The sequence below is a fragment of the Odocoileus virginianus genome, chromosome 26 (genome assembly GCF_023699985.2).
Source record: "Odocoileus virginianus isolate 20LAN1187 ecotype Illinois chromosome 26, Ovbor_1.2, whole genome shotgun sequence".
Classification (NCBI taxonomy): domain Eukaryota; kingdom Metazoa; phylum Chordata; class Mammalia; order Artiodactyla; family Cervidae; genus Odocoileus; species Odocoileus virginianus.
Window position 1 is genome coordinate 47340746 of NC_069699.1, and position 27957 is coordinate 47368702.

At 58.8% G+C, this 27957-nt stretch overlaps 3 protein-coding genes across 12 annotated transcripts; 1 reads left to right on the forward strand and 2 right to left on the reverse strand.

The window, feature by feature from the left end:
• Nucleotides 1–274: 274 nt before the first annotated feature.
• On the forward strand, nt 275–5684 carry DALRD3 (DALR anticodon binding domain containing 3). 8 transcript variants are annotated; one of them, XM_070456104.1, is made up of 13 exons: nt 275–955; nt 1278–2918; nt 2999–3294; nt 3425–3681; nt 3779–3858; nt 3939–4067; nt 4303–4373; nt 4466–4527; nt 4630–4712; nt 4813–4995; nt 5072–5191; nt 5297–5365; nt 5448–5684. In XM_070456104.1, exons 2-13 carry the CDS (start codon nt 2637–2639, stop codon nt 5565–5567), a joined length of 1752 nt encoding a protein of 583 aa, XP_070312205.1. In that variant the 5' UTR covers nt 275–955; nt 1278–2636; the 3' UTR covers nt 5568–5684. The 8 variants fall into 8 exon arrangements, with proteins under 8 accessions (XP_070312205.1, XP_070312206.1, XP_070312200.1 ...); XM_070456105.1 differs by having other exon boundaries at nt 1278–1405; nt 2671–2918; nt 5297–5684; XM_070456099.1 differs by having other exon boundaries at nt 5297–5684.
• Nucleotides 5214–14033, reverse strand: WDR6 (WD repeat domain 6). 3 transcript variants are annotated; one of them, XM_070456093.1, is made up of 8 exons: nt 13946–14033; nt 13578–13700; nt 7216–9709; nt 7035–7118; nt 6638–6754; nt 6432–6550; nt 5745–6336; nt 5214–5612 (listed from the first exon to the last, which is right to left on the reverse strand). In XM_070456093.1, the coding sequence occupies exons 2-7, from the start codon at nt 13675–13677 to the stop codon at nt 5876–5878; spliced, it is 3375 nt and encodes a 1124-aa protein (XP_070312194.1). In that variant the 5' UTR covers nt 13678–13700; nt 13946–14033; the 3' UTR covers nt 5214–5612; nt 5745–5875. The 3 variants fall into 3 exon arrangements, with proteins under 3 accessions (XP_070312194.1, XP_020771420.2, XP_020771421.2); XM_020915761.2 differs by lacking the exon at nt 13946–14033 and having other exon boundaries at nt 13578–13824; XM_020915762.2 differs by lacking the exons at nt 13578–13700; nt 13946–14033 and adding an exon at nt 13374–13469.
• Nucleotides 13967–27957, reverse strand: P4HTM (prolyl 4-hydroxylase, transmembrane). The gene is made up of 9 exons (XM_020916190.2): nt 27591–27957; nt 27328–27409; nt 19169–19359; nt 18277–18373; nt 16805–16967; nt 16087–16272; nt 15267–15357; nt 14938–15061; nt 13967–14403 (listed from the first exon to the last, which is right to left on the reverse strand). Exons 1-9 carry the CDS (start codon nt 27921–27923, stop codon nt 14183–14185), a joined length of 1488 nt encoding a protein of 495 aa, XP_020771849.2. The 5' UTR covers nt 27924–27957; the 3' UTR covers nt 13967–14182.

Genomic DNA, 27957 nt, shown 5'->3' on the forward strand with positions numbered 1-27957 from the left:
ACGCCGGGCTCCCAGGGCCGGGGGAGGGCGGCCGAACACCTGTTGGAGTCGCGCACACCTGGCCTGGGCGTGGCTCCCGCCCACAACCCCCCAGCCTCTAATCCCAGCTTTAGAGCTTCGGGTTCCGAGGGCCGGGAGGGCAGCTCAGGTTTCCGTCGCTCGCCCCCCGAGTCCCGCCCCTCCCTAACCGTCACCCGCGCGACCGTTGGCGTCGCGGCCGCGAGTCGCACGGGGCGTGGCTGAGCCTGGATTGGCTTCTCCGGAGCCCGAAGGGGCGTGGCTGGGGGTTTCGCCTTAAAATGGCTCCAACTCTGCGGCCGGAGTAAGCGGAAGGGGACGCGTTGGTCGGGAACTTCAAGCGGCTGTTCGCGACTAGCGGGTCAAACCGGACCAGACGGTGAAGCAGACAGCGGCTGGAGCCTCGCCCTGTTGTCGCGCACTTCGCTCGCGCTCCGAGAATCCCGTGCCTCGCGTCTTGAGCCGAATCAGAAGGCCTACTGGCGTGAGAATCGCTGGCGCCCGCGCAGGTTCCGGCATCTCCGCGCGCCCACCGTGTGTGGGTTTCAGGGGCACGTTGCTGCGTCTCCTACCCGCTGGGCCGGGCTGGCGGGAGGCTCGGCACAACCGAGGATGGTCGCAATGGGTTTCCGGGAGTCCCGTCGCTGCAGTGCGGACCCACGGGGCCTCTAGCGCTCCGGGTACTGGCAGCGTCACCGGACAAAGGGCCCTGGGTGCGGGGGAGTCCCCGAGGAGGGTTTACTTCCTCTCCGACCCCACGGGCGCGCTTCCCTCTTGGCTGATCCCGAAGCCCGCCCCACCGCCGTCACTACAGTGGCCCTGACTGCATGGGACCAACAGGGCTAATTCTACCCTGCGGATCTAATCCGAATCGAGACCTGGTCCCAGGGATGGACCCCCCCCCCCCACACACACACACACCTGTTTGGGGGCTTAGGTGAGCGGCTTTTTCCCATTCGTCTTGGTTTCACCGTCTACTCCTGGGTCCGCCTCCTGGGATAGGAATGGGGGGGGGGGTGGTGGTTGATTTCCCTAAGGAGAAGGATAATCCTCTCAAACCGCCCTCCCCGCCCCGCCATGGCTGGACAGCGGGCAACGGAATCCCAAAAGCAGCTGTTGTCTCCAGAGCATTCCAGCTGCGCTTGGATTTCGTTCCCTGCTCTCCTGCCTGAGCAGCGTCCCGACCCAGGTGGGATGGGCTAGTCCCTGACCCCCAGACATACTTTATTGGGTCGCTCTGGTTTCCGTCTCTTTCTCAGGTGTGCCTTCAAGCTGGAAGTGACAGGCGTAGACGTCAGAGAGCCGAGGCGGTGGCCACCTTTGGAGCCCGAGATAGCACTGGCGAGGGAGGGAGGACCCAGGGCCTCCGGATAGGGCTGCAATGGCGGTGAGTCCCACAGGGCCGCCTCAGCCCGCAGCTCGCTAAAGATAGCCCTTCACTTCCTGGGGTAAAACCACCGCCAACCGTCTTAATGCATTTAGAGTAGCTGAAGTCCCCATCTTGGCCTCCAGACCCCCAATCCTGTTAGCAGCCATCCCCTGGTCGTGCTCGTGAGGCCTGGAAAGCGCTTTGGAATGACACGATCACTCCCGTTGAGTGGGCACCCAAGAAGCCATCGGGAATGTCGTGTCCGCCCAGTGCTCTTTCGGAGCTTCCCAGCAGGGCCTTGCAGCCCTAGCCCAGAAGGGGGTCTTGCCAAGCTTTTCCTGCCCCTCGGTTCCTCTACATCCTGAGCTGTTTACTCACTGCTCCGGGGCAGAGACCAGGGGGCTGGGTGTCAGTGCCCTGCGGCACAGTGTTCTAGTGCCTCACGTCCCATCCCTATTAAAAGAGAGAAAAAGGGTTAAGTGAAGACATTGAGAAGCCCTGAACGGAAGGAGGAAAGAGGTAGGAGTTGGACGCTCAGAGAACTGTTTTTAAGGTGGGTCTTCTCAGGTCACATTGTTTATTTGACCCGAAATGGCTCATAGTCTAAACCAGGAAATGGGAGGGTCCTTGTGACAGTACAACAGGTTAAAGGAGACGCATTAAAAGCTTCTGGAAACTATTATGATGGTTCTAATTATTCAAGATTCAAGAGAAGAAAAACAGCAATTCTCTCAGAGTGGACACATTTGGAGTAAAAGACAACCCCTATCTCAAAGGAAGGAATGCTTGCAAATAACCTGAAACTGAAGAACACAAATTCCCTTTAAAAATGTGACTTTTTTTCAGTAGCTCATGAAAGTGTCTTTTATGCTACCTGCCCTATTTCAGAATCCACTTGTAACTCTAGGCGTTTTGATCATGTGTGCTTAGTCACTAGTCGTGTCCAACTCTTTGTGACCCCATGGACTGTGGCCCGCCAGCTGGTGGTCCATGGGGATTCTCCAGGCAAGAAAACGAGTGGGTTGCTATTTCCTTCTCCATTGATCATGTGTACATGGAGGAAATGAAACGTTATACAAATACATAAATGTAAGACAACCCTGCCTGGGCCCCACCGGATTGCGTGGATTCTTTCCCTTCTTGCTACTCTGGGCAACAGCGAGAGAGCCCCAAGTCCGGAGTAGACCCCAAGATTTCTTACCCTAGTCCGGACCAGTCAGGTGGACCACGCGGGGGTAGGGCTGGGGCCATGGAGCGAGCGCAACTGTCCACTGTCCACTCAGGAGTCCCTGCCTCCTCGCCCCGACCAATTGGCCTTCCCGGAAATCCCGCCTCGAAGTTTTGCTTCCGGTCCCGCCTGCCCCTTCCGGTAGCCATGCGCATCGGGGTAGAGGAGACGCTGGGAGCCCTGAACTCGGCCTTGGGGGCTGGCGGCCCCGTGTGGTTCAAGGAGACGCACTCCCGCCACCTGCGTGCCCGAGACTTCTTGGCACCGCGTCGCGCACTGCAGGCGCGCTTTGGGGGCGACCAGGTAGGCTCGCGCATGGCGGGGACGTGGGCGGGAAACAGGTGGGAGCGCAGCGGCCCGCTCACCTGCCTGGCTTCCCGCAGGTGCCCGAGGGCGTGGTTCACGCCATCGTTGGCCTACAGGGTCCCGGCGTGGCCCCGGTGCAGCGTTGCGCGCCGACCCCCGCGGGACTGGCGCTTCAGTTGCAGCGGTCCGCGGTTTTCGAGCGCGTGCTCTGTTCCGTGGCCGCCTATATCGAGCCCGCCGCCCTCACCACCCCTACCCCGCGCGTCGTCCTGCACTGTCCGGCGCTGCGCGGCAGCCCCAGCGCCCTCCGCCTGAGCCAGCTCCGTGCCGTGCTCGTGGCGGACCACCTGGCGCGAGTTCTGCAAGCTCACAGGTGAGTGAGGGCGGGCCCAGAACGAAGGTGCGCGATGGCTTCCGGCGGGGGCGGGCTGTGCCGCTGCGAGTGGGAAGTCGGAGCGAGCTGAGCCAGGTGCTCGGGCTGAGGCGGCCGCCTCGCTTCGCAGGGTGAGTGTGCGCCGAGTTCCCGCTGTGCGGGACCCGCACATGCCGACCTTCCTGCAGCAACTGCGGGTGGACTGGCCCGCGGTCTCAGAGAAAGCCACGACGGAAGCCCTGAGGAATCGCACGATTGCAGAGCTCTCCCCTGCCCGTGATGCTGGAGCCCTGCCCCCTGACACCCTTGGTCGAGTGTGCCTGAAGGAACTGATGGAGGAACGGGGACGAACAGCTGGCTATGACCCCAATGTGGACAGCTGTCTGGGTAGGTAGGTCCTAGCGGGGCCGGAATAGGGACGCCGCCCCCACCACCACCACCCCCGCACTCTCCGGCCAATCTCAGCCGTGTGTTCTCTTCCCAGTGTCAGAGGATCTGCTCTCTCTGCTGGCCGAGCTGCAGGAGGCTGTGCAGGCTGGGGCCGAGGACAGCTCCCTAGGCCTGGTTAGTGACTGCCCCACCCTGGTATGCTTCTGGCAAACCGGGTGTGTTATCTCCGTGACAGTGACTGTCCTGCCCTATAGGCTGCGGCCCCAGATGCTGGTGCAGGTAGCTACATGGTCCTACACGTAGTGAGCTGTGAGGAGGAGTTCCAGCAACAAAAGTTGGACCTGCTTTGGTGGAAGTTGGATCATCAGGCTCCTCTCAGACAGGTGATGGTAACCTCCTCACTGCAACCTGAGAGGATTCCTTGAAACCCACTTGGTAGCTGATGGGTCCAGGTGACACCTGACCTTGAGGGGGACCTCAGGCATATGCAGCAGGTGCCAGGAGAGGGCCCTCGACTTGAGACAGCGGTCTTAAGGGCAGAGGCTGGGGGAGTCCAGGAGCACAGTTAGGTTCTTGGAGGGTGTCATCTGTGGCTGACCCCTGCTGTCTTCCTGACAGAAGCACCTGGTCTGTGGCCCAGTGAAAGCAGCTGGTGCGCCCAGCACCCTGACTGCCCCCGAGTACTACGAGTGAGTGAGGCTGGAAGGCAGGCCAGCACGCCAGGGCAGTGGGGTGGGGGGACTCTGTCCACCATCCCCCTCTCATTCTCTTCTCGATGCAGCCTCCGGCACGCCCAGGTGTGCAAGGCGTCAGCAGTGAAGCATGGCAGGGACCTGGAACAAGGTGCGCCTGGGAGCCCCTGCTTGTGCTTCTGGTAGGGGGGGTCATTTGCACACATGCCCCTTGGCCTCTGCCTGCAGAGACTGACTGATCGTACTCTCTCAGACCCAGCCTGGACGGAAATCTTCAGCGTTCTCTCTGTGGCGACCATTAAATTTGAGATGCTCAGCACAGCCCCCCAGAGTCAGGTGAGCCTGGGAATCTTGCTGGACCAGGGCTGGGGGTTGGAGCTGGGGGACAGAGTGTGCGGCAGTGGTCCTCCTGTGCAGCTGTGCCTTTATTCCTCAGCTACTCCTGGCCCTGGCTGACAGCAGCATTTCCACCAAGGGCAGCAAAAGTGGCACCTTTGTCATGTATAATTGTGCACGTCTCGCCACCCTCTTTGAGGGTTACAAGTGCAGTGTGGAACAAGGTCTGTACCCCACCTTCCCGCCTGTGAGCAGTCTAGACTTCTCCCTGCTGCGTGAGGAGGTGAGTGCCCCTCCTGGGTAGCTGACATGTGTGGGAAGCTTGGGCCTTTCCCTCGCAGTGCCCTTCTCCCCCACAGGGTGAGTGGTTGCTACTCTTCAACAGCATCCTCCCCTTCCCAGACCTGCTGAGGCAGACAGCAGCCCTGACCCAGACCTGCACTGCCCCAGGGCTTCAGGCCACTGCGCGCACAGAGATGGTGAGGACGGAAGGGCAGGACACACCGCACACACTACTCTTTATTCTGATCTGGGGTACAGAAGGAGGGGTGGGCTAGTGACTCAGTTTGGTCTCTTGTCTCTAGGTATGCAAGTTCCTGGTACAGCTCAGCATGGACTTTAGCTCATACTATAACCGGGTACACATCCTAGGGGTAAGTGCATGGCAGAAGGGCAGGTGGGGGCGGGAGGTACCGGGAAAGCAAAGGATGAGACCAGCCGCCTCCTCTCCTCCAGGAGCCGCAGCCGCACTTGTTCGGTCAGATGTTTGCCCGTCTGCAGCTTCTGAGGGCCGTGCAAGAAGTGCTCCACACTGGGCTGGCCATGCTGGGTCTCCCTCCGCTGAGTCACATTTAAGGCCACAGAGGCCTTAGGATCCAGGAATGTCCACAAAGTTAGCAACTGAAAGGGGAAAAAAAAAATTCTGGATTTGTTTTAGCGATCTAGAGGCAAAATAAATAGTTTGTGTGACAAGGTGTCCCGCAGTAGGGGGCGGGGCGTACCCTTGGCCTGTCCAGGTGGCACCCTACTCACCTTCAGTGCCTGCTCTGGAGTCAGGGACCCGCGGCTGCCTCTTCCTCCCCTCTGGGCACGCCAGGCATGGGCACAGACAATCACTCTGCGAGCAGGCCCCAGGCCCAGCGTGCCGGCCACCGCGGGATGGCTTAGTCGTACCAGTTGTAGACCTCAAGGCCCTGGCCCCCCAGAGCACAACGGTGGCCAAACTCTGGGCTCACGGGCCAGCAGTCCATGTCAGCCACATCTGCGACGTGGTACACCGTGCTGTTCATAAACGTGGGTTCACCGTGCCCCAGACGCCAGAAGGTCAGCCGCTGGTCGATGGAGGCCGAGACCATGAGGCTGGGGCTTAAGATCTTGAGGCCGGTCACATGGGCAGCATGCGCACAGGGGACGGAGTACTCCTCCAGCACTTGCAGCTGGGGCAGCAGCTCGGCACCCCCTACAGCCTCCTCCAGCTCGGGCATCTCCACAGCAAGCACGAAGACGTGGAGGGAGCCGTCTTCACTGCCACTGGCCACGAGGTGGCCCTCACGGGTGGGCAGGGTGTGCAGGCTGTTGACGCCACAGCTGTGAGCCTGCAGAGTCAGGCAGGGGCTGCCCAGCTCTGGAGGAAGAGGACAGTGGTCAGGACCCAGCCTGACACAGCTGCATGCGGGCAGGGGGCAGGGGGCCAGCCACAGTGGCAGTGTAGCTACTCACGGAAGGGCAGCCCAGGGTCCGCTGCAGCCTCCAGGGCAGGGGAGCCTTGGTCCAGCAGGGTAGTGAGGTCCCAGAAGGCCAAGCTGCCGTCGGTGGCTGCGCTGCACAGGAACAGCCTTCTGGAAACCAGAGTCAGCTGGGTGAGGGGGATGGAAGGCAACAGGAACCCCCCAGCCCAGGTGGGACCGCCGCGCAGGCCCTCTCACCGCCGCTGACTGGGTGCCTCGTGTGTGAAGGCGTGCACCTTGAGGACACAGCGCTTGTGGTGGAAGGTTTCAGCCAGCAGCTGCAGTCGGTGCCCAGAGTCCTGCAAGAGAAAGAGCCTGGGGGGCGGGGGGTAGTCCAGCTCAGAACCCACTCTGAACATCTGTACATCCTTTCCTTTGCCTCCAGGCTCCTTGGGTCCTGTACACTAAGAAGCCCCAGCCCCTGAGCCACAGACCAGTATCGGTTTGTGACCTGTCAGGAACCAGACCAGGAAGCAGAAGGTTAACAGCAGGCAAAACCAGAACTCTCTCATCCACATCCACTGCCCCCATCCACCGCGGACAAATGAACTGGCCCTGGTGCCAGAAAGGTTGGGGACCAGTGCTTTACACTCACCTCACTGCCCCGTCACTGCAGGCGGCAGCCACAAGCGGGCCAAGGCCAGGCCGGTCTAGCTCACACACAGCTAGGGACATGTACCTGCAGGAACAACAGACAGACACCACTCAGAGCCTGGCCGCAGCGGCGCAGGGCAGCCCTCGCACGCCCACCCCTCCTGTCTGGCCGAGCACCTCACCTGGTCTCTGGGTCCACCTTGACCATCCGGTGCCGGTGGCGCTGCCGGTCCCAGTACTCGTCTAGCCGGTGGGATGAAAGGTGCATGACGTGGCAGGCAAGACGGCTTGGGGGGCTGGGGTCTGGGGTGACCATGATTGTGAAGCAGTGCATCTCAGCCCTGCCCCCCGCAGACACCACATGGGCGGTCAGGCCTGGCTGAGGATCCTGAGGGCCACCCGGGGTGCCAACACCCCACACAGCCACTGCACGCACCGAGGAGATGTGGTTACAGACCGCTGTAAGCGCGTGGGCTGAGCCCGTGGCTGTGGGGAGCGCCAGGACACAGACGGTGGTGTCCTCGCTGCACGTGATCACGATATCTATCAGGCCAGGACCCTCACTGCCGGGCTCAACAGGCTCGCCGGGCTCCGGGTAGTCAGGCTGCAAGAAGCTGGGCACCCCAGACTCAGGCCTCAGGGTGATGGTGCCCACACGCTTTACACAGGTGATCTCCCGGCCATGCAGGCTCTCCCGGAGAATCACATGTGGCCGCGTGCAGCCACCCAGAGCCCGGTAGAGCATCACGTCGCCATCCTTGAGGTAGGCGAAGGCCATTGCTGCCTCGGTGTCGGAGAAGGCCCAGGAGCGGTGCCCTCCGCCACAATTGATGATGTGCAGCTTCTCATGGGACCGGGGGCTCCATACCACGAACTCATTGGCGTGGAAACCCAGGATGACCATGCTCCCGTCGGCCACCATACGGACCCCAGCCACCCAGTTCATACCCCGACAGGGCTTTTGCCTTAGCACTGGTTGGAGCTGCCCGCCTCGCACAAAGAGCTGGTAGTAGGAGCCGTCGCGCCCTGTGGTGTACACGTAGCCACCGTGGCAGGTGACCGAGGTCACACCCTGTTTCCCGTGCAGAGAAGGGAGGGTGGACACAGGGCCCCACTCAGCCAAGGAGGGCTCCCCCTCACCACTGCCTGCTCCGGGCGCTGAGGTAATCGCCCCAACCTTGCCCCCCACCCCAAGATCCTTGAGCAGATCTGGTCGGGAGGGGTAGAGCAACACGGAGCCCCGGCGGTCCCCACACACCAGGAAGTCGCCCGGGGGGAGGAAGGCACTGCACGTGTGCCACCTCTGCTTGCTGGGAGGCAGGAGGTAGCGGCAACGCTCCTTGACAAAGATGGCCTTGCCAGAGGGCGCCGCAGAGATCTCCAGGCAAGCCACCACGCCGCCGGGGCCCGATGCCAGCAACAGAAGCTCCTCGTAGCCTCGCAAGGCCCAGCTCAGGCTGTGCACCTTCCCTGGGAACAGGGTCAGGTCCACAGCTGCAGTCGGAGTGTTGATGGGGACGACCTTGACGCGCCCTTCCCCGTTGGCCAGGGCACACAGTCCGAAGCCCTCAGGCCCCGGGGCTGCCTCCAGGAGGCAGTAGGACTGGAAGCGCTTGTCTTCCAGCAGCTGCTCCCAGCACTTGACCTCGAGGTCATAGAGGTACAGGGCCCCTGCATCAGTCACGGCCAGTACTCTCCACGAGCCAGCCAGCGTCACGGCCTTGAGGACGCCTGGCCTGCTGCAGGACTTGAAGGAGAGCGAAGAGACCCCCGAACCCGGGTGCCCACGCCCTACCAGGTGCCACAGCCTGATGCCTGAGTCATCACCCCCAGTGATCACCCAGGCCTGCCTCTCGTGGGCTGCAAGGGCTCGGATCCCACGGCCCTGGTGGCCCCGAAAAGCCTGGAGGATTTCGCCTTCATGGCTCCACACCAAGCAGACACAGTCTTCTCCTGCACTGATAAGGTAATTCTCAAGGAGCTTGACCTGCCAGACACGGGCACTGTGCCCAAAGCAGTGCCCAATATTCTGCACCCGGCCCCCAGGAACCCGCAGGTCACCCACCTTCCAGATGCGAACGCTTCGATCCTCGGAAGCTGTGGCCAGTAAGCCCTTGCTTTCTAAGTAAGACATGCTAAAGATGACCCCCACATGCCCACTGACCCGTCGGTCAGGGGCTACGGGCTTATCGTCTTTTAGAGCAGCTGCTGGGTACCAGACCAGGAGCTGGTTGGAAACAGCGCCAGCCACTACGGTCAGCTCCTTCCAGGTGTCTCCGATCAGACAGGCCGAGGAGAGGGTGCACCTGTCCGTGCAGGGCACGTCCTGCAGGCTGCACCCTACCACAGGGTCATACAGCACCACCGAGTTGTGGCCCAGGGCCAAGGCAATGTTCCCCTCGAGCCAACGGGCATCCCAGATCCAGTCAGACATGTTCCACAGGCCAGAGCGCCACAGCTCCCGGAAGCGGCCCTGTCCCCAGCTTATTTTCACAACTCGGAGGCCCTTGCTGCCAAACGCCGCCACCATGACCTCCGAGTCAAGGTCTCCGTTGGGTTCTGGTCGCACTCGGAACCCATGGATAAGATAGTGGCCAAGCAGGTTCTGCACTCGCTTCATCATCCGCAGATGTCCACCGAAATCCAAGGTGTATACCAGGACATCTGGCCCCTCACCTGGAGAGAGGTGAAGAGCCACATCAGAACCCCTCCTCTAATTCTCATGGGCCAAGAGGAGACAGGGAGCAAGGGAACTGCTCACCAGGTAGCTTATGAATGTGTTAGGTCACTCAATCCTGCAGGCTTGAGCTTGCTCTCAGCTTCAGCTGTATTCTCAGTGCTCTCTGAGCCCCTTGTCAGTTACCCAGATACTCAGCTCAACCATGAATTCGTCAAACTCCCATCTCCTCCTTATCCCACCAAATTTCTCATGCTTCAGACAGGAATCCTCAGCTTTAGTCCCCAAATCCTTGGCCTCACTGACCTTCTTCACACTAACTCCTCCCCCAGGGAACAGGCACAACTGATAAGTCAAGCATTCCACCTCCGGCCACAGCAGAACCCCTCCTGATTTCCAGGAGCTTCTCTGTATCTCAGAAGATGTGAGCATGTTCAGTATCAGTGAGGAGAAGCAGCCTGCACTTTGCTTCCAAGCTCACACTCCTGTGAGCTTCAGCTGCCACCTGGCTGCCCTGCAGGCACATCCATCTACTAGCTCATCCTCAAGTTCACTCCATGCTCCTCACCCCAATGACCTAATATTACTGTCCTCTGCCTAACCCCAACCCCAAACTGGGAAGCCCATTCCTCTTAACTGCCCACCTCTTATCTCCAAGTTCTGGAGATTGCACTTTCTAAAGAGCTTGCAAATCCAATCGACCACAGTGACTTCAGTCCAGGACATCACCTCTTAACTAGAGATGACAGTAGCAATCCCTCATGCTATTCCCAGCCTGCAATCGCAACCTTTTGACATTCAGTAAACACTTATTTGAGAGTTTCCTGGCAGTCCAGTGGTTAGGACTTGGAGCTTTCACTGCTGGGGCCTGGGTTTGATCCCTCATTGGGGAACTAAGATCTCGCAAGCAGTGTGGTCCAGCCAAAAAAAAGTTGTTTTTTTTTTTTTAAATTTAACACTGATTATAAACCAGACAATGAATGATATGCTGGAGTAGTGAATAAAACCCCACTTCTGCAGATTAGGCAGACATTAAACACTATCACACAAGAGATAGCCAAAAAAAAAAACCACATGAAAAGAAGCTCAACATCACTATCAGAGAAATGCAAATCAAAACTACAACTAGGTATGACTACACCAGTGAGAATAGTCATCATCAAAAAGCTTTACAAACAGGGAATTCCCTGGCAATCCAGCAGCTATGACTCTGTGCTCTCAATGGAGGGCCTGAGTTCAATCCCTACTCTGGGCTGGGAACTAAGATCCCAGATGCCATAGGGTGCAATCAAACAGTTTTTTAAGATACAAATGAGCTTATTTACAAAACAGAAACAGACTGACAAATTTCAGAAACCAATTTATGGATACTGAAGGGGAAACATGGTAGTTACTGAAAGGGAAACCGTGGTAGGCAAGGGATAAATTAGGAGTTTGGCATTAACATATATACTCCTGCTGCTGCTGCTGCTAAGCTGCTTCAGTCGTGTCAGGCTCTGTGTGACCCCATAAACGACAGCATATACACACTACTATATAAAAAATAGGTAACCAACAAGGACCTACTGTATAACAGTCTGTTTCTAAGACCTGACACAGCCAAATAAATAAATATTTAAGCTCTAAAACAGTATCACAGAAGTACACTACATAGTTATCATTTTGATAAGTTCCAGGAAAGAACTATATATGTTGCTTTAAGAATATAAAACGAGAGACTTCCCCAGTGTTTCAGCGGCTAAGACTCTGGGCTCCCCATGCAGGGGGGTTCTAGCCCTGGTCAGGGAACTAGATTCTACAAGCTGCAATGAAGACCAAACACTCTGTGCGCTGCAGCCAAATTAACAAAAATATAAAATGGGAAGGTCTACTCTAGTGGTTCTCAACAGAGGGACACTTGCCCTCCAGAAGACATGTGGCAATGTCTGAGGACATTTTAGGTTGTTACAACTGGGAGCTGTGTGTGCTACTGGCATCTAGGGGAAGCTAAGGATGCAATTACATCCTACAATGTAGACAGCCCTTCACACAAAGCAAGGTATGACCCAATACATCAATAGTGATGAGGCCGAGAAACCCTGGTCTAATCTAACCAGACTGGGTGATTGCCAGGGGAGGCCGACTTGAGAACATAACACTTAGGTTCAGCAATCAAGGATCAGCAGTTGTTAGTCAAAGGAACAGCAGGCAGGAGGGAGAGGGCTTGAACCTTTCTTGCCAGAGGAAACATCAATTTTGAGGCCCCTGAGATGAGCACGAGCTTTGGGGGACATGGCTAGAACAGGAAACAAAAGGTTCCAGGATGAGCTACAGAGAATGCTACCTACCGAGGGGGCTGGGGAGGCTTAGCTGCATGACCTCAAATGATGGCAATAAAGGTAGAAAAGACATGGACACATGCTACACGTATGAAGTGCAGTATCAACCAGACTGGCCTGGGGAGTGAGAGAGGCAGATTCTCGGGCTTGGGCACCTGAGTGACTGATGTTCCCCGGCCTGAGCTCGAACACCAGCAGGAGTATTACAATTTGTAGCCCCTTGTGCACTTGAGCCTGACACTCACATGAGAACAGGGCTGGGAATTCAGGTTATAGGTTTACAGGGGTGGGATTTGAGAACTGTCAATAGAAAGGTCACTTTGGAAATAATGGGAGTAGGTGAATTCACTTTAAAAGCTTACTAACCTAAATTTCACGAGCCATTCCCCTGCTTAAAACTTCTCAATGGGGCTTTATGCCCCTAGGGATAAGTCAGATCGATGGCTGAAATGGACTGGTCTCTGCTCATTTCTCCAGCCGCTTCACCTAGACAAGCTCTTCTGTTCTGCCTGCTGAATCCTCACAAGAATTGCCTCTTTTCCACAAAGTGGCAAATTCTGTCTTAAAGCCTGTCTTCCCCCAGTTTACTCTTTTGGTTCTTCAGTTTTCTACCTAGCTATTCCCTCCTCAGGAGCCTTAGGAGTTTAGCTCATGGTAGGAAACTTGGGCTCCCAGAGCCTTCACAGCGTATCAAAACTGGGTCATCGCCCGCCCTCATCCCCCACCCCCATATATCCACCCCTCTTAGGACTGGGAGCAGCTCACTCAAGGCTTGCCAGCCAGTGCCCTGCCTTGCGACCCTTATAAAACTCAGCAGCTCTAACATAAATCACTAGTAGTAGTTTCCAGTCGGACTCCACCGCTCCTCGGGGCTCTGTCGCCTCGGGTCCCTGTCTTCTGCTACCCGAGCCGACCCTCCTCAGAAGAGGCACTGACATGGGATTGCCTGGACCGCAACCATCTAGGGAGGGGCCTCAGCCTCCGCCTCCCCGAGCACTGGCCTACTCAGAAAGTTCTCATCCTCGAGTTTCCCGCGACCCCATGCTGGTCAGAGGCTCTTCATCTCCATCATCTAGGGAAGAGCATCACCCGCCCCTCTCTCACACTCGAGAGGCCACACCCCCTTCTGGGCTTGGCCCACTCCCCGAAAGGCCACGCCCCGGACTCTGGGCCCGCCCACGGGGGGCTTCTTCACCGAGCTCCCCCCGCATCCTCGCTGGAACGATGAATCCCCCGCCTAACTCGTCCACAAGCGTCTCTTATTCCTTCCCCCCGCCCCCCCCTCCCCCGCCGACCACGTTTACCTGCACCTTTCCCCCGCCCCCAGCCGCCCTCTCCGCATCACCTGCAGTTTCTGAAAGGGCTCGGGAACCACCTCAGCTCTTTGTTTCCTGGGCTCCTCAGGCTGCGCTTCAGCCCCGCCACGCTGTGGGTTCCCGCCCGCCACCCGTCCTCCTCCTACTCGGGGCATCCCTTTGTTCTTAAGGCCCCTCCCCAGGCGAGCGTTCGGTTTCTTCTCCGCTAGCGCGCGCCTCGAACCACAACTCACCCGCCAACAGCCGCTCCCCCACGCACTCCAGACCCGTGACCGGGAGGAGTATGAGCTCCGAGGTTGCCCGCGGCCAAACGTAGTCCTCGTGAGCGTCCATGGCGGTCCGCCGAGCCTCTGCAGCTGCCACGGCCAAGAAAGAAGGAGAGCTCTCGCGAGACGAGCCTTCCCGCGTGCTGCTGCGCTGCAGCTCTACGCGCCCGTAGCAACAGGTAGCAGAGTTAGGGGCGGCCGCCGCCGAGGTCCAATGACGACCGCCCTCCGCCCCAGGCCGTCCGGCTGGGATTGGCCGGGCCGAATCGCCCCCCGCCACGTGACGTACAACAAGCCCCACCCCCGGCGTCGTCGCCCCGCCCCGCCCACTGTACCTACAGCCTATTCCGAGCCTCTCGGCCTGCAGCTCCGACGCCGCGTAGTTTTATTTGTCCGGGAAGCACGGGTCTGTACACAATAAATAACTTGGATGTAGGGACTGTGCCCTAATCGCGGCAGGAGCCGAGGGTGGGGCTAGACATCGGCCAGGCCTTCAGCCTGCAGCTGGACAGGGGGACGGCAGGACCCCCGACTTAGGGTGACCTGCGGCTGGGGACTGGAATGGTCACCCCTCAGAGTTCCACGCGCGTGTCGCGGTAGGCCCGGTCCAGGGCCCACTCCGGTTGCGAGTCGGCGCCACCTTCGCGGGCCAGGCGCGCCATCTCCTGCTGGAACAGCGCCTGCCGCGCCCGGCTGGGGTCCACGTTGATCCAGTTGTTGGCGATCCACTTAGTGCCGCGCGTGACCAGGCAGCCCCCGTGCAGCGAGTAGTCGTCCACGTCGCCCACCCAACCTAGGAGAGGAGGATGGTGTGAGGACGGGAGGGGACCAGAGGGAATCTAGGCTGGGCTGGCTGGCCTGAACTTGGCCTCCTATTGCCCAAGTGCGTGGCAAGGGCGGGCCCAGCTGTGCACACCTTCTGTGGCAAACATCTGGCCCCAAGGCCTCCTTGGTGGCTCAGCAGCTCTCCCCAACGAATGCCTTATCAACACCACTGCCCCTCTGAAATCAGCTTTCTTGCTGCAGGGCCTGTCCACAGCCCTTCCCAGTCTGGGCTACTAAGGGGCATGTGTCCTCAGCCCCAGTGAGATGAAAGGCTGGGGCATCAAAGAATCACAGGGTTCCAGATAACCCAGGAGGCTGCACAGGTGAAGCCTGCTGAAGTCACTGAGGATGGTCTTTGGGAGGCAGTAGGGGCAAAAAGAAAAAAAAAAAAACATATGGAGGGGTAGGGGATTGCCAGAACCAGCTCACCAGGGTAGCAATCAGGGCTGGGTAAAGGCAGGCAGCTCCCTCCAGGTAGCCCTGGCCTGGCCAAGGTCCTCACCTTGCCCATCAGGCAGGTAGTTGTACCAGAAGACAGCTGTGCCCTGGCGGGGCTTGACACGCAGGTTCCCCTTGTCACAGTGCCTCCGAGTGTCACGGAGGTCAACATCATCTTGAATCAGACTCTGTGGGTGGCAGAGTGGTGGGGTTTTCAAGCCACCTGAACTGTATGGCCAGGAGCCCAAGGCCAGGCAGCCAAAGTGGCTCAAGGGAAACCAGTCAGATGTGCCCAGGGAGTAGTTGAGGCCTCATCCCAGGTCTGGCAGCGTATGTACTATGTTTGCCCAAGGCCCTGCCATCCCACCAGAGGAACAGCCCGTTGGCCCTTACCATTTCATCATAGGTTCTGTTGTCTGCTACAGGGAAGACAGTCTCGCCCCCACCGGTGACGTTGTTCAAATAAAACAGCACTGTCATATAGCTGTAAGGCAGGGGGGCTGTTGAGCAGGTTCCCGGCTGTGGATGCTCCCAGGGGCTTAACTGTGAGCAGGATAAGCTGCCCAGATTCCCAGGGACCAGAGGGGCAGGCCGGGATCAGTGGCATCAGGGCAGGTCTGTACCAAATGTCCCTAGCCCATACTTCTCACGAACCCAGTTTTTGTGTGTCACGGTTTTTTGGTGTGGCCGAGATCACAAGTGTGTGCACTTAGCTAAACTACATGACCATGCCTGAGGGCCTGCTGGGAAAGTTGAGCTAGCAGCAGCATCAGAATGATGCAGACAGCTGGCTGCGGCTAGAAGGGGCTGAGCCAGAGCATGAAGAGGGAGGACCTGCCGCTATGCCTTGGCAGGGGAGGGGGACGCAGCTTCAAGGGGAGAAGCTGAGGTCTCCAGCAGTGCAGGAAGGATTAACAACCTGGGGACGGGGAGCAGAAAGAATCAGGAGTCCAGCCTTGCCCCTTCCTGGGGACTCTGGGGGCGAGTTGCAGTGTCTGTGGGTACCTCAGTCTGGCCACTGAGACCAGATGACCACCCCTTTTGGGCCCCTTGGTAAACAGCCTGGGGGGAGACATGTGGTGGGGGGAATTCTCAAGCAGGATGCCCAGCATTCTGCTGGCCCCATACCAAGGGGCATGCTCACAGGGCAGGGCTGTGCTGGTGTCAGGGGGGGTGCCGGGTCTGGGAGCCACCCCCAGGTGGAAGTACTTGCCGGCAGGAGGTCTCGAAGGGTACAGACTCATTGGCTACCAGCTTGGTGTGGGAGCAGATGGTCTCTGGGTACACGGGCCCGCTGTCCACATGGGCATGGTAGTGGCCTCCCTCGCCATACCGCACAACCTGAAGCGGCTCGCTGAGCTCCACGATCTCGGGTGACAGGCGGGTGAGGCGCAGCACCCTGGTGGGCAGCAGGCTTTCAGCTGGGCGGCCCCGTGCCAGGGGTGACACCCTGAAGGAGCTGGCCAGGTGAGCCAAGAGCCCGCCCTGAGTGCTGCCCCTATTTCCCCTGGGAGCTCCTTAAGCCACCCTGGACTGGCCCTGTAAGAGCAGGAAGGGGTGACTCCTGATGAACCAGAGACATCCACTGGCTGGGAAAGGTGAGATTTCCATTAAGCCTGGAAGCAGGGAGGGAGATACTCCCTCCAGGAAGGAGGCTGTTTATCTAAAACCCCTGGCTGCACAGGGGCAGGGGGTCCTGTGGACAGAGTTAAGAGATCATTTCTCTAGTTGGCAGAAAACAAACATTCAATCTAGTGCTAATCACACATGTATCCTGTTTGTCCACCATTAGGGCTAATTTGCCTTTGTTAATTGCCTGTCTCCTGATGAGTTCCAGTCCTGAGCTCTGTTCTCTTGGTCTTAGCCAAGAACCTCTGTGGAGGCCTGTGTGGTCTCCTCCCTGCACCAGGGAGCCAGGCTCGGGTGCTCACCTCTGGCGGATGGCACGCATGACGTGGTGGGCGCCTTCACCCTGGTAGAGCCATGTGTGGTAGCTGTTCCGCACCAGCTGGCTGGACTCCGCCTTGTGGCTCCTCATGTACTTGTGGAAGTCGCGAAGGTCCATGTTGGAGAACTCCTGCAGGCTCAGCACTCCTGCACAGGGCACCCCCCCCATCAATGCCCACCATGCCTGTGTGGGGAGGGCAGAGTGGGGAGGCTGCACCTTCCTACCTACCCCTGGCCTCAGGCACTGGGGGGCCATGTGCACCTGTCCCCCAACCTGGACTCGGGTCAGATGCAGTTGGCTTCTGTCACATCAGGCCCTACAGGAAGACCCAGAGAAGTTTGTGTCCTCAGTTTAAGCCCTGATTTGGCCCCCAAAAGGATGAAGCCCAACCCCTGTCAGATTGGCCAGAGCGGGCTCTCCATAGGAAGCTTAGGCCATATGGCCAAGACCCCACCCAGGTCAAGGACTGCCCTTGGCCCTCCAGCCTGGCTCTGTAGAGCGTGGTGGCCGCCCTCCGGTCCTGCAGAGGGTGAAGAAAGAGAGTGTTCAGTGCTGGGTTTTGTCCCAGGCCTTCCACACTGGAGGATGTAAGCTGGAACCGGTCCCCAGGAGTTCTCTCATGACCTTAGGTCTCATCCTGTGTGGAACACCCCGGGGCTAGTCCTGCCTGCCAGACAGTCTCCCTCAGCAGAGACAACCAGGCCGCTTTCCCCAGTGAGAACACTTTCCTCTGTTCCTGCTTAACCCACCAAGCTGGGCTGTACCTTCTTGGGGTTCTGGAAGAGTGGCTTGGTGTCTTTGCTACGAGTTACGCTGGTTGATCCCAATGAGCACGCTCCCTGTGAGTGTGGCACTAGCTCTGCACACATGGGTGGGAGCAGCCTGCTGCCCCTCCAGGCATGGGTCCGGGCCAGATTCTTCACTCGGGGTTCACCAACCATAAGGTCATCCTTCCAAGTCCTGTTTCCTCAACTGGTGCAGAACTTGGGCATGAAGGAAATGACTACACCTGAGACACTTCCTGGGGGTTATTACCAAAGGGGAGGGTGCTTCCAGGACAGCTCTCCTGCCCACACCCACCCCCGGCAGTTAGAGGACTCCAGGTAGGCAAGAGGTAGGCAAGGGGGACCCTGGTTAGACCAGTCAGCTGGCAGGATAAGCAGATGCCAAGCTGACCTCACTGTTCCTTCACTCCCGCTCCACCGCTCTGCCCTCTACCAGCCAGCAGCCATACCTCCTGAACCCCACATGCTGCCCGATGAGGCCAAGAGGGTGCCCTCTGGACTGCCACCAAGGGGGAGCGGGCGGGTCTAGCTCCTGCCTCTTTCCGGGATAAGGGCATGGCTGGCTCCTCACCTCCTCACCTCCGGCTACTCTAGAAGCTGGACCTAGGGGCCACCTGGCTGGGGGCAGGAGGAGGCTCTGGGACACAACGGTGACAAGATATGAGCTCACCATCCCCGTCAGGGTCAGCCTTGATGGCAGAGTACATCTCCTGAATGTTCTCTGGAGTCATCCACCGTCCATTCCCCAGGCGGTTCTGGGCCAGGACCTATACAGCACAAGACGGTGCCTCAGGGGGCTGGCTCCGGGGATGGAGGGTCACCAGGGCACACACAGCTGCCCTGTCCCTTCTGGAGGGCTGAGGGTTCAGGTGACAGGACGTGGGTGAGGATGAAGTCCAGGGCTCGGGCTCCCAATGCAGACACCTGAGGTCCATGAGCATCCTCAGCCCTGGGGGAGCTGTGGCTCCACCCGGAGCAATGTTGGCTTATTGGAGGCAAAGGGAAGGCCAGGCCGGCATCCCACCCGCACACCCCAGGTGAGGTGGGCGAGGCCAGGGCCTGGTACGAAGAGGGAAGAGGTGCGGTAGGGAGATGGCTGCCCACTGGGCCCCTTAGGAAGATCAGGCTCCGGGAGACGCCGTGTATAGGCAAGGGAGCCCACACCCCACCAAGACCTCTCTCAGAAGCCTGGGTGTAAGGGGCATGCAGAGAGGCACACAGACGTCTGGCTTCCTCAAAGCTGCCACCCCATCAACCATGAATCCTGTGGGGCTCCCAGCAATGGTGGCAAGGAAAACAGCGCGCATACAGCATGGCACCCCGAGCACTGTGGCAGGAAGTGCCATCGCCCCCAGTAGACGCCCCTGCCGTCCTCCAGGGTTCCCAGGGCAGAGAGCAGCCCTCTGGGAAGGAAGGAGGACCCTGGCCCTGCTCATGCCCAAGGTGAGATGGCATCAGACTCTTGCAGCCAGGGTGGAGCAGCACATGTGACTGGGCCACTGGAAAGACAAGTCGGGGGCGCTCCCATCCTCGGGGTGGGGGGGTTCCTCCAGGCCCCCCACCTCACGCAGCTGCAGGCGGCCGTCGTGGTTCTGATCCAGCAGCTGGAAGAGGTCTAGCGGGCTGATCTGCATTGTGCCCATTGCTTCCTCGTACTCCTCGGTAGGCAGGATCTGGCTGCGCTGCAGCCCCTTCATCTGCGCCAGGTGGATGACGAGCCGGCACTCCTCGTCGCTCAGGAAGCCGGGGATCTCTGCCAGGAGAGGAGGGGGTGAGGCCAAGGGCCTCCCGGTCCGCAGGGTGCTGGGGCTGGGCCCCGTGCCCTGTAGGTCACTCAGCTACGAGGACCTTACACACCTCTTTACATCTGTTCTGGTCGAGTTGTCCTGCAAAGGCTGGCCAGCGTGGGGACCTGGGGGCCTCTGTCTTGGACGCTGAGAGTGCAAGTTTTTCAGGGGAGTCCTGGGAAGGGAGCCAGAGCTACACCGGGGGTGGGCCAACCCACCTTGGGGTCGGACCAAAGGCTCCAGGGTGGATCTGAGGGCTGGAGGGCTGACCTCCACTCCTCAAGCAGGGGAGAGGATGTTGGCAGGTTTGTGCTTTCACTGTTGTTTTCCAGCAGTGTTCAAAGTGAATATGTCTGGTGCTCTCAGCCTTGCCACCCCCCACCCCGCCCCACTCTCCTGCACAAGGGGGGTGCTGGTCACCCACCCAGTGCTGGGAGCTCAGTGGGAGTCACTCGGGTTTTTGGCAGATGCTCTGAGAAGATGCCCCGGTGTTCTCTGCTTTGGGAACAAACGTGTACTGAATGCCTCCTTCCATGCCTGTAAGCCCGAGTAAAGGCCACGCAGGCCGGGACCCTGGCTCCAGTGTCTAGGTGCCCCCACCCCAGTGGCACAAGCAGCTCAGTGGTGCCTGGATTGCAAACCTCACCCAGCACTTCCAGGCGCTGGAGCCTGGGCCCCGCTTCATTCTCTTGTTCCTGGGCCCTGCTTCATTCTCTTGTTCCTGGGAGAAACACCTTCCTCGGACAGGTCACAAGAGGCCCACCCAGGAACAAACCAGAGAAAGAGCCGGGCCACCACTGCGACCCTGAGAACTCCTGCCACTCCTCTGGCTTTTCTCTCAGCATAAAGTTCCAGTTGTTGCCAAGGGGATGGAAAGCAGCCACTCAGCCAGGATTGGAGCCGTTTTGAATAGTAATCACGGCAGATCACACTCAGGGAGCACAGACTGTTTCCTGTCCTAAGCACGTCATCAACTCTGTAACCTGTATCCTCATCCTAGAAAACCAGGCCCCATGAATTCACCCTTCCTCCTCCAGAGAAGCCCCAAGAACAGAGACATTGGCGACTTGGCCAGGGTGACACAGGCTGCTGTCCTGCAAAACCCAGGCTCACAGCCCGATTCTGCTTCCACGGGTAGGGGACCCAGAGCCAGCGACACCAAGGACAGGATACAAGCCCTTGCCCTTGGCCGGCTTGATCCCCTCAACCTGGCGAACCCGGAAAGGGTGTGAGCCACGCACTGCCAGGCAGCGCTGCGGGACAGTGGGTTAGACCAAACTGCTAATCCAGTCACCTCCCGATGGCTTTAAAACATAAATGAGCAGGAAAAGTAAGCCAGACAAAGAAAACACAAGCCCAGGTTTCTTCAGTTTATTAGGTGCCAGGAATTCACAGGCCCAAAGGAGATGCCTCCCTCTCCAGGCCCTGCCACGTGCTAATCAAATCAAACAGTTCAGGCCAGCACACGGGGCCTAACCAGGTGGGCCTAAGCTCATGGGAGCTGGGCAAACACTGGCTCCTGGGGGGTGGGTATAGCACTATGAAGTTCCCAACCTCAGTCCACCGAGACAGAGGCAGAGAAAGTGGGTGACGGATCGAGGGCTGTGGCTGCCAGTGGCACCAGTGACGCTGTGTGGTGATGGCAGGTCAGGGACTCTCTGGGGCCCTACACAGCGCATGCCCATTCCTCAAGCCATGGTGCTGTGCCAGGGCACTGGCTACACAGAGATGTGGGTACCCAGCTTGCTGGACCAAGACACGGCGGCCGAGGCTGTCCAGCAATCAGTCAGCCGGTTGCCCCTGCTGGTCAGGGGGTGCCATCCTGACACATGCCTCTTCTTGCCTCATCTTTGCCCCACTTTGCCTCGATAGGTGGGGCAGGGGCTTCCAGGTAAGGGTGGGGGGCATCTCCCCAGCGGGGACCAGCTCTGGTAGCTCTTCACTACTCACTGCTGTGTGCCTACCCGTGCCAGGGGCGGACAGGGAGAGGAAGGACTGTTTGGTCAGGGTGTTGCTGGCAGAGAGAAGGAGCAGAGGCCCAGGGGACAGAGGACACATGGGCAGGGGACTATCCCTGGTGAGCACCCTTGGTCTGGACCCACAAATCAAAAAGAGCTCTTGAATGGTGAGGCCGGGCCAGTGAGCGGGCTGCTTTAGGCTGCGGGGCTGACCACCCTCTCCAGGAAGGTGTGCAAACTCTGCCCACAGGATCCTGCCAAGAGACGGAGCCACGGCTCACCTGGTGGCTTTTTCTCTCGCAGAGTCCCGAGACTGCAGGACTGACTCCCCATCCCCAGCCTCACCTATCCTGGGAACAGCAGCCCCCTCAGTTTCTTCTCTGCAGAGCAGGGCCCTGCCTAGAGCCTCAGGGTGCAGCCTCAGCAGCAAGAATGGGCTCTTTCAGAACCTGAGGATGGGGCCCCTCTGCTCTTTGCCAACCCTAGTCCTGGCCGGAAACTGCACGGTCCTGCAGGCCTTTCAGGACGAGAGGGAGGGCCCTGCTTTCTCCCTCCAAGGTGAGGAGTGAAGGCCCAGAGTGCTGGTCCCCCCACCCCCCACACCCCTCTCCCAGGCACTTGGCATCCACTGGAGCTGGAGGTGGGGGTGCACTGGAAAGGTGGAAAGCAGCTTGGGCGAGGGGAGGGGTGAGGCTGGGAGGGCAGATACGGGGCTGAGGGCTACGACTTCAGCAAGCAAAGGAGCAAGGCCAGCTACAGGGCTGTTGCTAAGTTACCAGGGTGTCGTTGCCCAGCAACCATGGAGTGTCTGGCTGGGCCTCCAGCCAGGAGCCCCCAGAGGCCTTAGCCTGGAATCCAGGAACTGGGTCCTGAGTACCCACTGCCCCTGCCCCGCAGGTTCATGTACTCAAGCCGCAGCAAGCTGCATGCCCATCATGGCCTGCCATGGCCACCCCCGGCCAGCCATCCTGCCCTGCGGATGCTTCCCTGCCAGCCACAGCCTCTGTGCCTGCCATTCTCCAACGGCTCCCACCCGAGTCTCTGCATTGCTTCTCTCAGCTGGTCTCACCCTTGCTCGGCTCCAGGGGCTGCAATCCACCCTTTCAAATCACAACTCCCCGGGACCAGGTAAATGGATCTCTCTGGTGGGAAAGAGGGGAGGACAGTGGGAGGAACCTCTGCTGAGGGCTCCCCTCCTCAACCCCTCCCTTAAGTGCCACGTGCCGGCTGCAGGGACTGCGGGTTGCAGGACACCAGCTGGTCCAAGGAGGTCCTTGACAGACTCTACACTAGCAATTTTGGTGAGCCCCCGGTGTCCAGCACCCCTTTCAACCCCTTTCAAGTACGTTCATTATAGCGCCTGGCTGGGTACTAAGACAAAAGAAACAGGGCATGCCCAAATGTTGCGCCTGCTTGAAACCAAGAAGTTGGTTCTCTCTTCCCAAGTACAGGGCATTGCAATCACAACCACATCCAGGAGGACAGGCCTTCTCCAGAACCCTGATCCCAAGAGCAGAGCATCAGACAAGAGGGGGCAGTTCACCAGGTGGAGGGGAGGAGGGAGTATTCAGTGATGCCAGGCTTATCGCCTGGCCCCTCCGATCCCTCCAGCTGTGAAGGTCAGCCTCTCCCGGCGCAGTGGGTGGTCCCCAAGACCCTCAGACTCCCGGCTAGCGGTGCTCCCACCCTGGGGAGCTGGCGCCTGGTCTGTGATGCTGGCTGCGTCTGGATGCCAGATGCTTGCACAGCCTCCTGTGCGCAAGGTATGCTGGGACCTAGGTGCAGGATCACCGTCAGCCGGTCACCACGGCCTGTGCTTGGAGCAGGGGCCACCACAGTCTATGGCTGGCCATGTGCTGGTGGCAGCATAATCAGTGCCCAGAACAGAGGCAACCCAGGTGGGGAGGGCCTGGGATGTGACAGCTAGAGCCTGTGCAGGGGCCCCGCAAACCATGTGCTCCCCTGGACACACAGACTCCCTCTTGCTGCTGCCCTTCGTGGATATGTGCAGACCAGGGTCCAGAGACACTCCAAGCTTGCCCAGACCAGCAGGAGCAGGGCAGAAGTCCACTTCCGTGGTCATAGTGAGCGGCCCCTTCCTGAACCAGCAGTGTTCTGCCTGGTAAAAGGCAGGCAGCTGCGTGTGCCAGGCAGGCACAACTGGCTTTCTGCATCTCCCAGCCCTCTGATGCCAGCCGGGCTGACCCCTGCTACTGCCACAAGCCCCAGCACCCCACGCTGAGACTGAGGGCAGGCGCGAAGCCCCGGGCAACGCTCACCCAGGCACGATGCTGCTTGTCAAGCCCCAGGTAGACTCAGTTATATCTTCCTGACCTTTACCAAGTCCACAGTTCTGGCCAAGCAACAGGCCTGTGGGACAGCAGAGGCGGGCTGGGGGTGGGGGTGGGGGGTCCATGCAGAAAACTGTGTTAAGCTGCTCACTAACCTGAACTCATATGCACTTACTAAAGTTCTTTCTCTAATTCTGCACTTCCAGTGTCTTGTAAAGAGAACACAGGGGTCTTAAGTAGCTGCTGAATTGTTTTTTTAAGCTGAATAAAGGATATGTCTGGAAATCCTACAATAAAGAGGCCATGGTTTTAAAACGCAGTGCTTCGTGGGCTGCTGTCTATGACTCGTTTACCTCGGATGGTTAAGTGGAGTAAAGCTCTGGTTGGCCCACTGGAAGTGCTCCCTGCTGCTCCTCCCCAGGGTGGGGGCGCCGGCCACTCTGTGCAGAGACCGAGGTACCCAGTGAAGCTCCCCAGCTGACCAGTGACTGGCAGCCGCAGACTCTGGCCTCTGGACACACAGCAAATCCAATCAGGCCCCCCATGCGTGTAGCTCACCTTTAGGGGCAGACACAATTAGACCAAGCAGGCTGATGCAACAGAGAGACTGGAAGCCTCTTAAGGCCAGTCTGACGTAGAGAGAGGTCCCTGAGGATGGGGAGGCCTGGGCAGAGGCCTGATGGGGGTGAAGGCATCCTCCATGAGAACCAAGTCTTAGCCTGCCGGTGGCGGGAACAGCGCGTACAAGGGCGCCAAGGCAGCAGTGAGCTCAGAGTCTGAGGATCGACAGACAGTGAGGGAAGGAGCGGTGGCGGGAGATGAGAGGTGAGGGCCTCGTGGAGGATTTTAAGGAAGGGAGCAGATCTGATCTGCTGTTTAAATACAGAATGAGTGAGAGGCGGAGGGAGAAGTAAGCCACATGAGAAAAAGCAGAGAGGTTGATGGTGACTTGGAACTGGAATGCCTCCCTTCAGAATGAACCCAACAGGACAATGGTCTAAAACCTTGGGAAATGCCTACCACAGTCAAGCAGGCATCTGCCAGGAAGTCAGAGTGGGCCTCCCATTTGCCCAATGTCTTCAGGAACAGAGGTGGGAAACAGGAAATGTTCCACAGAGGTGGAGACCCCCTGGGGTAAAACCCAGTCCCCTTGCCCCTGTTTACACCCTGAACAGCTACCCCTTGAGCCCGAGCGTCTTGGGTCCCTGATGGTGGGTCACAGGTGGCAGAAGCCACAGCAGGCCCATTCTCCTTGGGCCCTGCCTGCCTCTTTAGGGCAACAGCAAGTGGATGGACAGACAGGCCCAGAAAACAGACACTGCGCCTTCTTGGGGTGAGGCTTCCTTCTCTGGGTTCATCCAACACTGCGTTCAGGTACCGCCCCTCCTTGGACACCCTCTCCCCTGTAGCTGGCCTGTCTCGCAACTGGACTTCTTATAATCACGGATCACAGATCTCTTCTTCATTCTTCTCGCCTCGTTTCACCAAGCAGAAAGCCCCCAAACGTCCTGGGTAAAATGTGGGGCATCTCTCACCCACACTGAGAGGTAGAGTAGGAGATTGGGAGGACCCGAGGACAAGAAGCAGGAAGGTCTTGCTGCAACTGCCCGATTCTCCTAATCATGCCCTTTGTAATGTGTCTGCAGTATCATTTGACGGCTTAACCAGAATCAGTTTACCTCTGGTCAAATCTCTTCTGCTTCCTGTCATGTACTTTTGGTGACTTCAGGTCTGGGCTTCTTGCTCTCGGCTTTGTAAGACTTGGACGCAACTTTGTTAGGGGGTTAGGGGTTATGTCTCATGGTTCACTTAACCTAACGTATGTCTGAATTAAGCATATATGGGTCCAACAAAGGCAGATGAGAGAAGAAAGCACACCCAGCTCATTGCGTCTGTCTCGCGGCAGTGTAGTAGTAATGGGGAGAGCTGTTCTCTTTGCCTGGATCACTTGTTCCTTGACAACTTCACCTCACAGCTCCTGCGGGTCTTTGCTCAAATATCTTTCTCAGGAAGGCCCACCCTGGCCACCATATTCAAGAGTTTCAACCCCAGCTGAAATTCTGCCTTACTTGTCTGTGATCACTTAGCACCATCAGACACACAGCAAGTGTGTTTGTTCAGTCTCACTGGAATGTCAGCTTCAGGTCTTCTTTTTGTTTTCCTATTTTGTCCAATGCTGTGTTCCCAGCAGCTCAACTAGTGCTTTGCACAGACTTGAGCGTTGTACAATAACAATCTTTGAGAGCCCCTCCCACCATAGGACTCACATCCTAACCTACCGCTGCTGCTAAGTCGTGTCAGTCGTGTCCGACTCTGTGCGTGCGACACCATAGACGGCAGCCTACCAGGCTTCCCCGTCCCTGGGATTCTCCAGGCAAGAGTACTGGAGTTGCCATTTCCTTCTCCAGTGCATGAAAGTGAAAAGTGAAAGTGAGGTCGCTCAGTCGTGTCCGACTCTTAGAGACCCCATGGACTGCAGCCTACCAGGCTCCTCCGTCCATGGGATTTTCCAGGCAAGAGTACTGGAGTGGGTCGCCAGTGCCTTCTCCGACATCCTAACCTACTTCCCCTCAAATAGCGTGTGTGTGAAATCATTCTCACAGGTCTAGGGATAATCCCCAACCAGTGCCTTCTGGCCCAGGGGTGACAGCGGTGCTCAGACGCTCTGCTTCGGTCCCCAGGCCCCTCCCGACAGCCCCTTACCCACTCCGTACCCCAGGAGCCAAGAACACCTCCGGTCTGCAGGCAAGTGTATCACTGAGGCTGGGGACCCAGGACAGGGGCTGGGAAAACCTATCCTGGGTAAGGTCATAGGTCCGGGGACTCCCATCTTGTTGATACTACTAGACTCTGAAGGACTTCAGAGTCTTCACAACTAGCACATTGGCTCGACAGTGCAGACACTGAGGGAAGCCTGCCTCGTCTGAATCCCAGCCTCACCTTGGTTTGGCTGTGTGAGTCTGCAAGCAAGCGGGGCTCTCTGTGCCTCACTTTCACCTCCACTAGCCTGACAGTGGGGCCTCCATCCACCTCACAGGGGATGTGACAATCAAGCCAAACGATCACATGAAGTCTAGCACATAACAAGAGCTCAGAAAATGTGAGCTATGGTGCCGGTTCCCAGTGAGGCCACCCTGGAAGGCTCTGCCTACTGTAATGGCCGAACACAAAACGCCATCCTAAGAAGAATCCCAGAGCGCAGAAAGCAAAGGCTGGTTTTGGGGGCACCAGGTTATCCACATTTGGACAGCCTGCTTCTTATCAGACCGGAGGGCCCACTTTGGGAGTGAAATTCCCCCCTCGTATCAGCTAGGACCTGGTTATCAGTCTCTCCGACCCTTCCCCCATTCCAGAATGTGACAGAATTAACCACTGCGGAGAGGAGAGCGTCCAAAGACAGTTTCAATGAAAGGTTTATAGGCACTAGCTTCTAGGTCACATGGCCCAGCCCTGTGATGGAAGGATTAGCTGCAGAAAGTAGAAGTCACAGAAGGAAAGGTCACCTTGTCACCCTATTTTGGAGGTGGGGGCGGGTGCCTCACTTGGGGTCAACCTCTGGGTGGAAAAGACAGGGCTACTTTGAAGGAGCCATTTTCAAAACAGAAGTCACGTGGTCAAAGGAGCCTGAAGGCAGCCACCGAATCGCAGCCCCTGGCCCTTCCCGGGGGGCTCCCGGCGAACTTACCGAAGAGCAGCGGCTTGAGGCTGAGGGTTCGGATGAAGTGATCCCTGTCGGCGACCAGCTGGATCTTGCGCTCATGCCCCACCTAAGGGAAAGCGGCACAGCGGGCAGCTAGGAGGAGGAGGAGGGAAGAGGAGCCTGGGCCCGGGTGGCGGCGGCGGGCGAGTGAGGGGGTGCGCGCGGCGGGCCGGGGGCAGCGCACGGAGCAGCGTGGAGCCGCCGGCAAGAGCGCCGGCCGCTTCGGGCTTGGTGGTGCGGGGCCTCACCTTGATGCCCTCCAGCCGGGTGAGGGGAGCCAAAGTGGGCGCGGGCCCGGGGCCCTGGGCGCGGCGCTGGGGCCCGGGGGCGCTGCTGTCGTCGCCGTTGCTGTAGTGTACGAAGAGCAGCAGCGCCAGCACGTTGCCCAGGTACAGGTGCACGAACACCATCAGCACCAGGAAGTAGGCGCGCGAGCAGATGCCGCGGGGCTTGCACAGCGGCCGGACCGGTGCGTCCTCGCGGTCGCCCAGCCCCGCCGCAGCCTCCGCGGGGTCGTGATGCCGTGGCGGCCACTGCGGACTCGCCGCTTGAGGCCGCGGGCCTGCCGCCGCCGCCGCCATGGCGCCCAGGCTGCGCGCGCACCCAGGGGAGGGG